Here is an 11169-nt window from a genome sequence, read left to right as displayed (position 1 = left end):
GAACACTAAAGCATTTCAGAGGACTGTTCTGTGTTTTCAGACAAACCCCCCCCAGGCCTTGGCTCTGTGTTAAGTGACACTTTGCTAGACCCAGCACTGCCTCTGTGTATGACGGGCAGTCACTCCGATAAGGATAAGCAAATACTCAGTATTTGCGTTCAGGTAGGCTGTGGAGACAAAAAGAGGAACAGGCTCCATTGTTTGCTGCCAAGTTGCATCTACCTTCAAAGCAGCCGTCCGCTTGAATGAGAGGACTTCACCATCAGGGAGTGCTGGGTTTTGGCTGGAAAGCAGTGCTCAAGCAGGCTCTGTACAACGCATGCTAAACACTCGGCTACATTTTTCTTCTATTTATTTGAGCCATCCTGAAGTGAAGGTGAGGGCAAGGACAGCAGCTTATGTCACAGGTTATAATCAGAAGCATCTAAGGAGCTGGAAGAAGGACTTGTTCTAGCACTGTGCTGTGGTGGCAGCACATATTAAGCCTGGGAAGGGAAACTAAGTCCATCCATACAATGAGATGACAAGTGACACTGAGCCATGTAACCACCCCTCTCCTGCCCCTGCTTTATGGATTGCCTGTTATTGCTAAACCAACCTTTAGGAGGGTTTTAATGTAATCGTGCCCCATCCTCCTCTGAAACACAGGCTGGCTTCCATGCTTCTTGTGGATGTACTTGCCTGCTTTCACAGCCTCGAGTGCAGCATGTTTTGGACTTACTTACCTCCCCTAGCAGTTGGTGTCTGCATGCATATGCCATGTGGCTGTATGGCAGCCTAGCAGACCCTGTGTGTGTAGCGGCCTCTACAATATGATTTATTTCATCTTAGGCGCTGCCTTGGTGCCAAGTTACAGGAGAGTAGTGACTGCTCTTATATTAAGTTTGATCTCAGTTTGTGCTTTTTACAATTTACACAGATCTAAAGTACAGACAGATGAAATGCATTAAATCTGTATTTATCCCTCAGGTATATTTTTACACAGGTAACTATGCAGACCCTTAAATCACTGCCAGTCCATGGGCAGGGTAGCAACATCTAGCTTCCCCTCCGCTTCCTGCTACCCTTACAGTAAAGGCTTAAAATACCACAAAGCAATGGCGAGTAGCTATGAGCAACTGAGCAAGGGAAAAAGCCAGTCAAACCTGCCAGGCAGGTGATCAGGAGAGAAAGAGCTAGAGCCTAGCCACCATGCTCCCAGCCAGTACAAACTGCCACATGGTGCTTCACAAGCCTTCCTCAATACAGCTGGAACTAGCTTTGAATATTCCCAGACAGGTCTTTAACAAGATGACAGGAACTGTCCTAAATACAGGCGGCCAGCACTGCACCTAGTGGCAGGAGTTGAAGGCACTGCATTAATGACCACGGTTCTCTCTTCCCATGATTTACAGGGAGAGCACCCCCACAGCAGGCAGGAGGGCCAGTACTAGCAACAGCTGAAGAGGTTGGTTACTTCTCCCATCAGCTTAACAGGACCTGCCTCCCTCTCCCAAACCTGCAGGATGAACAAAAAGCCAAGCAGGCTCCTCCTGGCCATGCTGTCAGCCTTCCTCAGGCCCCTGGCCACAGAGCAGGCAGCTGCAGGGCCTGCTACCCAGTTCTCCACACAGCTAAGGAGTGGAAAGACTGAGAAAAAAAAAAAAAAAAAAAAAAAAAAGTACCATTAAAATAGTTTTAGTTTGCAGGTTTATTGTGGAGTCAGCTTGCCTTAGCAGTACAGAAAAGGAAAAAAAGGGGGGGGGGAAAACAACTCAGGCCTCAAAGCACTTTTGCATGGGGTACTTTCACCATTTATGCTGTACACTGCAAGCTAGACAGCCAATAGTGTGGGTATTTCTGCTAAGTCAATCTAAGTACTTAAAATACTGTTGTTTCCAGCTCCCTCTTCTGCAGCTTGTAACCAACTAAAACTTACAGTTATAACCAAATAGTAATTGCAGCATTATTAGCAAGGAAAGCCAATTATCCTACTAAGCACCAATGCACCAAGATGTACCAATATGGGCAAGAAAGGAGAGAGGAGGGACAACACAAAGCTGGGAAAGTGCCAGCTAACCTTAGGTAAGATTGGCAAGCACCTATGATGAACTATGAAAGACAAACATGTAGGTCCAAGTGCTGGTAGTGCACGGGAAGCCTGCCTTTGTCAAGTCTTGCCTGAGGTCTAATTATCATTCTTTTAATAGCTGGACTACTTTTGAAATAACAATGAACAAAGTCCATCTGAAAACTATGGGTTGGACCCCCAGGCACATTATGCTTTCTTCCATTTTGGGTACTCTAACAATCAGTCCCTGTTTCAGAGCCATGATTTGCCAGTTTGTTTTAAGCCTCCAAACATAGTGTCAACCTAAGAAAATTATTATTCCTATGGTGTGGGCAGCAGCATGTAAGCTGCATCAACACAGCCCAGAACTTACTAAAAAAGGCTTTTAACTCAAAAGTTTCTGGCAATCTGATCCCTTCACTAACCTGATAAAGACTCATGAACAGCCTCTGTCAGCTTCTGTGCAGTTGCAAATCAAGCTAGCAAGTGTTCATTAGTTCATCATACTTGTATTGAATCCTTCCGTAACCTACTCATGGTGAGAGAGATTGTCTGTATATAGATACAAGTCCAGCTATTCAAAACAACTGCTCAGAACTGCAGAAAGCCACTTGGTTACAGTTTATTGTCTAAGGAGAAAACATGACTAAGCAGATAAGACAGGGTAAGTGTAACAGGAGAGGCTCTCTTATTTCCTAGCCTGTACTGTTATTTAAAGGTGACCTGCAAGTTGTGCTTGTGACTTTACCCTTCACTATGCCAGAAAAGCCTGAATTTCCTAAAAAGAATGTCTAAATGTATTATCTTTTGCACCAGAACTGCCAGGCTATCATTAACATCATAAAAAGGAAGCAGTACTTTAACTATTTGGACAATCAGGACAGAAAACAGAAGTTCTAAAAAATATTCACTTTAGCAGTTTACATTCCAGAAGTATTCCAGACACCTTCAGTTGAAGCTCACTGGTCCTTTAATCAATGGGGAAGCAAGACCAGAGTTCGCACATACCTAACTTTCTGCCATTTGCATTTGTTAATGCCCTCTAAAGACAGTTTTAGAAGGCAAAGCACCTCAAAAAAAAAAAAAAAAAAAAATGCACACAGCATTTAAGCTTCACTGAGCTGCGTGGAGGTGCAAATAAAAATACAAGGTACAGATCACTGTAACATTCAAGAATGAACAGTAAGAATGACAACCGGTATTGGTTACGTTTCACCCTAATCAATGGCATGGAGGAATAAATGCAAGTCGCACAATGGGGACAAGCACAGGGTATCCATGAGTGGCTGCTGCACTATGCTCCAATTTGCAAGTGCCCGTTATATTTGGATTCCTGCTTCTCAGCTTAGTGGAATATGACCTGCTTTAGTTACCAAGGTATTAACAGAAAGAGTAGGGTCATCACAAAGTAGTTCTTCGTTAGAAATACACAGTTTATTTCAATGCGCCAATAAAAAAGCCCAACATTTTCAGATCACAGAACGTTAACACAAGAGTTTTGCATTAGTCTACCAATAAGACTTTTAAAAGATCCAGAGTCATGCCAATTGTTAGTTGATAGAAATAGCCTTCTAGGACTAAGCCCTTACATTTATAAAGACACCACAAAATCCCTTATAATAATGTAAACAAAATAAATTTTCTTTTTAAACTTTAACTTTTTAATTTGAATCCATTCTCTCAGGACATGCACTCCTTCAAGGGCTTCCTGATGGTGAATGACTGAAAGGGAAAGAAGAGAGTAAGAAAGAGCAACTCCCACAGCAAAACCAACAGAAAATCCATGCTAACCCACATTTCCTTAACCTAGCCCAGGTGGTTCCTCCTTGTTGAGCCATCGGTGCACAGAACTGGAGCCATCACTGTGCCTGGTGTGAAAGCTAACCCAGTCACCCTCTTCCCCACCCCCATACTGCCTCTTCCCATGCTTGCACAGGATTTTCATTTGAAGTTCATGAATACTGGAAAAAAGTGTTACATCTTACAGCATATAAGCAGCAACTGCTTTAAGTGTGAAAAGCCCATTCAGAAGAAGAGTCATCTGGTACAAGGACTTGGTAGGACATCTAGCACGCTCAGAAAGACCAACTTTGGTGTCAGCTCTGCAGCTGTTCAGAGGGCTGCTTACACTGCCAAGATGATGAAGGTAAGCTATAACCTCCATGTTTCCAGTTTGGAGCTAGGCCACGATTAAACTCCCAAATATTCATGTCAAACTACGTGAATTCCAGCATGTACCTCTCTGGTTACATAGGGAAAGTTGCTTTTTACTTTAGGCTGCATAGCAAGACCTGGCAGCTGTGCAACTGAGCAAGAGCCAGTTGTAAGGATTACACCAGCAGGAATTTAATTCTGCCACATGGTTCACATTTTGCTTCATACTTCACCACTCCCTTTCCAGCTGCACTCAGAGCCATTTTATTTCCTCCATTACCCACTTCTTCCCCAGACTCTAAATTTCTTTGAGGAACTTTTGGAACATAGATTCTCATTTGCCCTCATTTTCTACTGTCCTCTGAAAGGTTCATTACAGCAGCTTACCTTACAGGACTCTAATAACACAAGAGTAAGTGGACACACGAATGCCACACTAAAGCCCTTTTCAGAAGCAGATTTAGTATTAGTCATGAAGTGCTGACTACCAGCACTGAAACATCCATGAAAATTCATCTTGTCATAGCTTACACTTAAATTAGGACAAGGAAAAAAACTTTTCACTTTTATCCTTACAAGAGTTAGTTTCAGTAGCAACCACTGCAGCTGCTAATGCAGCCAAACAGCACAATCCAGTTTTAAAAGATACTCCTACCTTCTCTTTGGAGATGGTGATCTGGACTTTGAGCGACTAAAAATAAAAAAAGTTCCAATCAATGTAACATTTTAAGTAACAACTTGTATATGCATGTATATAATATGCATAAAAATATAACAATTCTGTGCACTCAGTCACCACTCTTGACCCTTTCAAAACAGTAAATAGCTTGATGTTGCTAAAATCATTAAAGGTATCGCCCTTAATGCTGCTGAAAGCAAACATTCCCAATTTAATCAGACTTACTTTAAGCAAGGAACTGCAGTTGAAAAAGAATACTGCTGAAAGCTGGAGCCCTCAGGAGAGGGCAGTGCACAGCTTCAATGCAGCTAAAAAGTGGAAACAACAATTCTCCAAAGCAGGAGCAGTATATGAAATGAGGAAGAGAGGAAGATTAGGAACTACAGGCAGCTAAGAAACATGGGTAGGGAAGAGGTGTCCCAAATCTTGTAAAAATACTTTTGGTCAGAGTCATCGGTGAAACAAAACATGATAGATATCCAATCCCTTTGGGAAGAACATGCCACAAAAATCAGCTCATCCTATGTTTAAAAGAAGGGGGGCAAAACAAAACAACAAAAACAACAAAAAAGACCCACTCTTCCAAGTGCAACTGAAATAGTGGTCCAAGGAAAGAGTTTGCATCATGTGAGGGGAGGGAAAAAAAAAAACAAAACACCCACAGACAAACAAAAAAACCACAACAAAACAAAAAACTGAGTGCTAGTTGTATTCACGCTCACCTTTTAGCAGGTAAGCCAGATTTAGATCTACCATGGGACCCAGACCTACAACAGGAGAAAAATAAAGCTCAGCAAAGCAGCCAGTGGCATGCACGTACAATGAAAGTTAGCTGAATGAGCAACAGCAAATTCACACTACATAGCATCACACACCAAAGAGGAAGACTCCAGTGCTGCAGGACATTTCAGAAGACTCCTTTCGCTCTAGTCCAGAGACCCCACTTGCCAGGAGATGATACAGGCTCAACCAGCTCCCCAGCAAAGCCTTGGCTACCACTTTCACAAAACAAAGCCTTGTTCAAGGTTCCCAGGTGTTTGTTCTTCAAGTATCGCATGAAGGTGGAACTACTGTTTCAAGCATCCATCTGGAAAACCTTTCAGTAACACCACCTTAAGACACTGATATCAACTAGAGGTAAGTGCTGAAGAACTGATGCATTCTTCAGTTTAAAGTTCTCAGTGCCAGTGTTATTAGAGTATAATATTGAGGTTCAAACATCCCAATGAAAACATCTAACAGAAAACTGAAATGCTGTGGATCTAGAATACTAGATCCTGGAATCTGCAAATACTAGAAGGACTTTATAATTTGTAAACTATTGCCAAAGTTCATTTTATGGCTTAGAAGCTATAATAAGACTTTCTCCCATATTCACCATGTTACTCTGCTGACTCAAATATTCAAGGCTGGGTCACTGAGAATTTGTCTCCTTCCAGAGCCTCAGCATTCAGCCATGCAGCGTTACTGAAAGTCAGCAAGCCTGCGTGCCAGTTACAGTCCGTCGTTCAACAGAACTGGCCAGAAGAGCATGAAGCTTTTTTATTCTATTTCTGCTCAGACCTAGTTTTAAAGGGTAATCAAGATTCACCTTTATCTTGCCCATTAGTTTATAAAAACACTATGTGGACACCATTAGAGCCATTTAAACAAAAGAGTAACGTTCCACTGCTGCTAAAGCTTCTCAGCCACCATGCTGGCTTGTCACCTGTAACAGTTCTTAACAGTCAGCCTGGAACACTTTTCACCATAACCAGAAATCTTGCTACTGTATCAAAGTTACACAGAATAGAGTTGCTCAAATCTATCCTGAACTCCATAATTTTGTAGCATGACTTCCTTTGTTCAGAAACACTGTAAGGTAGCACACAAGAGCATCATCTTACTGGGAGAACTGCTGGCAAAGCACTCATTCCCAGAGGCAAGCAAGCAAGGACTGCAAAACAACAGTTCTAGAAGCAGCACCACCGCTGCGCACTAACATTTTGCTGTATTACCACAGGAGCAACACAGGCTAATACAGAAATAACAAGTTTCTCCACAGGGCTTCCATAATTCCAGTCCTTAATTACCATTTCCGACCACTGCAATTGCAGTCCTACAAAGTCAGCATTCCTCGGAAATTTCAGTGTCAGTATCAAAAAGTCTTTTGCACAGGAACGTGACTGTCCCAAAACTAGAAGTCACCAAGGAACATTAGCAGTTTGAGCCTGGCTTATCTACATTACAGCACTGTAGTCAATCATAGCAGCCCTAATAAAAAATAATCATCCTTTTAAAGGCTCAACACATCAGGTCCCAAAGTAGTAGGCAGACCACTAAGACTGCCTCTTCTCTTCCCCTGTGCCAATACAACACAGAAAACAATTTCTTCCAACTTGTCAGCTCTCATGTCTGTAATATTTTTATCCTACTCTTTCATCCTTCTTCCAAGCTAAGACTCATCACAAAGGAGAGGAAAATAATACAGGACTATTTACTCTAAATTCCTCATCTTCCATTTCAGCCTGCTGGCCACAGGCAGCAGGAAACATCTAGGTCCACAAAACCAGGACTACATGTCAGAGCAGTCCCTCAAAACGTCAGGACTCGCATTCCTCTTCATTCTGGTGTCTAAAACCCTCAAGCTAGGTGCCTTACCCCGTGCAAGGTGGTTCTTAGCTCTACAATAACATGACTCTATCCAGTTCCCAAAACTGGCGGAACACTTAACACCTGTAAGCAAGAGTTGGGGCACTAGTGGGAATCTTCTTATCACTTCTCAGCATGTAGAATTCACAGAAAGCACACCAAGAAAATACTAAGCAGCATTATGGGATTTTGCTAACTTCCCGCAGGACACGAGCTCAAGCATTCTCTAAACATATAATCAGTTTCCAGAACTTCTCCCCACAGGACTTGTATTTCTCCCACCCTTTTGTAAATCGTATGGTTTTTTCTGACTACATATACATATATACACACAGACAAAGATCTAACCACAGACTAAAACATCTGTTTATTACAAGAAACAGACCACAAAAGCAGACTGCGAAAAGGCAGAAGTCACTGCAGCAAATATAGCTATGCTGCAAAACCCTGTAACCACTCTGAGCCTAAACTTCCTGGGGGTGGGAGAGGAAAAAGGGGGGTTATTACTGGTTTGAATCAAATAAGTAAGTATCTTACCTGCTTCGGGGCCATACAACAGACCGGGATCTTGAGCGTGATCTGGACCTTGACCTAGAAAGAGCAATGAAAACAACTACCATACGATTCATACAAACAGCTGACATCCTAAAACCCAGGTCTCTAAAGTCAATACTGTTAGACAAAGACTACCATCAGTTTTGCAGAAGTAACCTTCTTGTATTATCAGAATATTGTAATAGACTTGCTCAGTAAAACTGTCCACATAAGAAATCCTTCTGCCTTAGTTAAGTAAATATAATTACTCTCTGCATCCTTAAAAATAAAGTAACTATTCTTAACCATAGATAAGGATTAATGCTGTAATAATGATACAGTGCCAAAAAGCTTAAGAACAGCAAATCTAGAACTCTTCAGCACAAGTTTTAACTTGAGAAGAGAGGTCCCGGTAAGCTTCAGGACTGTAGCTCTATGAAGCTTTCTGTAGACACAGAGCATGACATACAGACTTAAAATTAACAGCTGTGTTCCCTTCCAATATTGTTCTGGACCTACAACCTAACAGGTAACACCTACCTTGATCTCCTTAAAGAACCAGACCGTGATCTGCGAGGTGAAAATGATCTATACCTACGAGGAGAGATTGACCTGGACCTGCGATAAGAAGCTGATCTTGACCTACAAAACAAAGAAAGAAAAGCCCCAGAATTATTACAAGGTACTTTTGGTACAGAACACTGAGGGAGGGAAGAAAAAAAAAAAATGCAAAAAAAGCCCCAAAACAAACAAAACCCGAGAAGCCTAAAGCATACCTCCTACCACGACTACGACTGCGTGACCGAGAATACCTCCTTCCTCGGGACCTTGAACGGGATCGAGACCGGGACCTAGTTTTAGGTTAGAGAAAACAGGTATCAGGAAACAGCCGCAGCAATCAGTGCACGTGAACCTCTGCTGAAGTCAAAACTTTCAGACAACTAAAGAAAATAAAAAAAATAAAACAAACACTAGCATCTGTCAGTTGGAAAAATGTCTGGGCCTACTTGTCTTGAGCATTTTTACTACCTAGAAAAATGTTAAAAGCTGAATTACATTGCAGAATTACATTAGAATAGAAAACACTGTAATGCGTATTTAAAATAAACCTTGCAAGTTTGCAGGTCGACCCTCTTTGGCCCAAGGTCTAGCAGATCTAGACGATCTAGAAGTATCTATAGCCGATCGCTGCATCTAGGTGTTCTCTTCAATCTAACGACGATCAAACTGACAGCCCAATGAGCCAGGGTGAGGCTTGATTGACGCAAGAAGATTTTTCTAGGTGGGAATGTGGTCAATCTGGTGTTCCTCTTTCTAAACCGGAGGGGGGGCCCCAATTGAAAGCCAAATTTACTGTTATGGCGATCACCGTCTCAAATTTTCTGCCCTTAAAGAATAAGGTGAAGCTACGTGTAGATGGCTCGAGGGGATCTGGCCTCTTATGCTGATCACCTCAAGGTCTAGGAGGATCTTAAGTGTCGGATTTGCAAGGCGCCTCAGCATGAAATCTTAAGGCTCGTGACATTCTGAATCAAGGCGACTGACTCAAACGAAGAAACCTGAAAGGTTTTGACCAGGTTGATTATTAAGATATTAACATTCGATATGTATTAGCAAAAAATTGCGATATACACCTGTTGACTTACAACATTAAGAGTTAAAACTGGCGTAACATTCTCTTCTTTGCTAACAAGAGCTACACAAGAGTTAACTGGTGAAACAACCCAGCCACTCCGGTCCCATACGTACCTGCTCCTCCTTCGGCGACTATAGCGATGGCAATCATAAGCATAGTGGCCTTTCTCGCCACACTCATAGCATCTGTCATTAGGGTCAAAGGGGCGCCGCGCCGGAGGCCTGTCATAGCGGGAGCGACGAGGCATCCCTGTTGACACTTCCACTCTAACCCTGGAACCACATATTATCCTGCAAGACACAGTAGATATTAGTTACAGAAATACTTTTCTTTGTGTTTGTTAAGCAGAGAACAGAAGTCGTGGACAGGTGCAGGGTGAGAAGGTCAGAGAGCGCTGCCAGAGCGGCCAAGGGGGTTTGAGCATGCACCTACTTTCCATCAAGCCCGAGCACTGCGTCCTCCGCATCCCTCGGGTCTTCAAACTCCACGAAGGCAAACCCCGGCGGGTTCCTCGCGATCCACACGGTTCGCAGCGGCCCATAGTAACTGAAGGCTCTCTCCAGCTCTCCTTTGCCTGCGCCCGTGCCCAGGTTCCCCACGTAGACCTTGGTCTCTGCCGGGAGCGAGGCCCGTGTCAGCGCCGAGGCCCGTGTCAGCGCCGCGGCCCGGCGCGCACGCGCGGCCCCGGCACGAGGCGCTGCCGCGCGCGCGCCCGCCGCCCCTCCCCCGCCGGCGCCGCCATCTTTGACACCGCCTCCATTTTGGTGCGCTCCCGCCGCCGCGCTTTCCCTGCCCGCAGCCCCCCAGCCCCCCTAGGTCCATCCTTCGCCGGATCGGCGGCTACGGCGCCTCCCGGCCCCGCGGCGGCGGCAGCCGCTTCCCTCTTCTTCCCGCCGCCATCTTCTCCCAGAGCCGTCTGCCCGCAACAACGGCCGCCCCCTCGCCTCTCCCCATCCCGCACCTCAGCCCCACGCCAGCGATCCCTGCCCGCCGCCGACACACACGCGGCGGCGCCAGCCCCCCGACTCCGCGCCCGGCTGCCCCGCAGCGCCCGCCGCCCCCCGGCGCCCGCCGTACCGTAGCGCCCGTAGCGCGACATCTTCCCGGCTGCAGGCCGGGCCCCGCGCGCGACCCCTTATATAGAGGGAGCCGCCGCCGCCGCAGCTGCGCGCCGCGCCCCAACCGCCGCACGCCGGGGCGGGGCGGGGCGGGGCTCGCGTCGCCTGGCAACGCGGGGCAGGGCGGGAGAGCGGGAGAGCGGGAGGGACCCCGCTTCGCCAGCGCGCGCGGGCGGGCGGCGGCCGCTCTCGCGAGAGCGGCGGGGGGGCGGGGCCCGCGGCGGCCGGGGCCGGACCGGGCGGGGCGGCGGCTCCCGGCCCGCCGGGCTCCCTCCCCGGCGCCCCGCCGGGCGGCTCTCCTGAGGGAGCCGGCTGCGGCGGGCCCCGCCGCCGGACCGGGCCGGTAGCTTGACCCTGGCCCCTCCGC

The 11169-nt window shown here is 45.8% G+C and overlaps 1 protein-coding gene across 2 annotated transcripts; it reads right to left on the bottom strand.

Moving 5' to 3' along the window:
- Positions 1-3462: 3462 nt before the first annotated feature.
- LOC106499736 (serine/arginine-rich splicing factor 7-like) lies at positions 3463-10901 on the bottom strand. 2 transcript variants are annotated; one of them, XM_067292845.1, is made up of 9 exons: positions 10762-10899; positions 10117-10297; positions 9798-9974; positions 8825-8899; positions 8589-8690; positions 8052-8105; positions 5606-5650; positions 4860-4895; positions 3463-3772 (listed from the first exon to the last, which is right to left on the bottom strand). In XM_067292845.1, exons 1-9 carry the CDS (start codon positions 10781-10783, stop codon positions 3748-3750), a joined length of 717 nt encoding a protein of 238 aa, XP_067148946.1. In that variant the 5' UTR covers positions 10784-10899; the 3' UTR covers positions 3463-3747. The 2 variants fall into 2 exon arrangements, with proteins under 2 accessions (XP_067148946.1, XP_067148947.1); XM_067292846.1 differs by lacking the exon at positions 5606-5650 and having other exon boundaries at positions 10762-10901.
- Positions 10902-11169: the final 268 nt, after the last annotated feature.

This window comes from Apteryx mantelli, chromosome 3 (assembly GCF_036417845.1).
Source record: "Apteryx mantelli isolate bAptMan1 chromosome 3, bAptMan1.hap1, whole genome shotgun sequence".
NCBI classification, from domain to species: Eukaryota; Metazoa; Chordata; class Aves; order Apterygiformes; family Apterygidae; genus Apteryx; species Apteryx mantelli.
This window is presented reverse-complemented; position numbering and strand designations above follow the sequence as displayed.

Excerpts from the sequence above, each read along its gene's own strand:
- LOC106499736 (XM_067292845.1), bottom strand. The coding sequence starts at position 10,783 with ATGTCGCGCTACGGGCGCTACG. Across the intron at positions 9,975-10,116 it reads GTGCTCGGGCTTGATGGAAA|GATAATATGTGGTTCCAGGG; the intron begins GTAGGTGCATGC and ends TGTGTCTTGCAG. Across the intron at positions 5,651-8,051 it reads GTTGTATGGCCCCGAAGCAG|GTCTGGGTCCCATGGTAGAT; the intron begins GTAAGATACTTA and ends CTCCTGTTGTAG.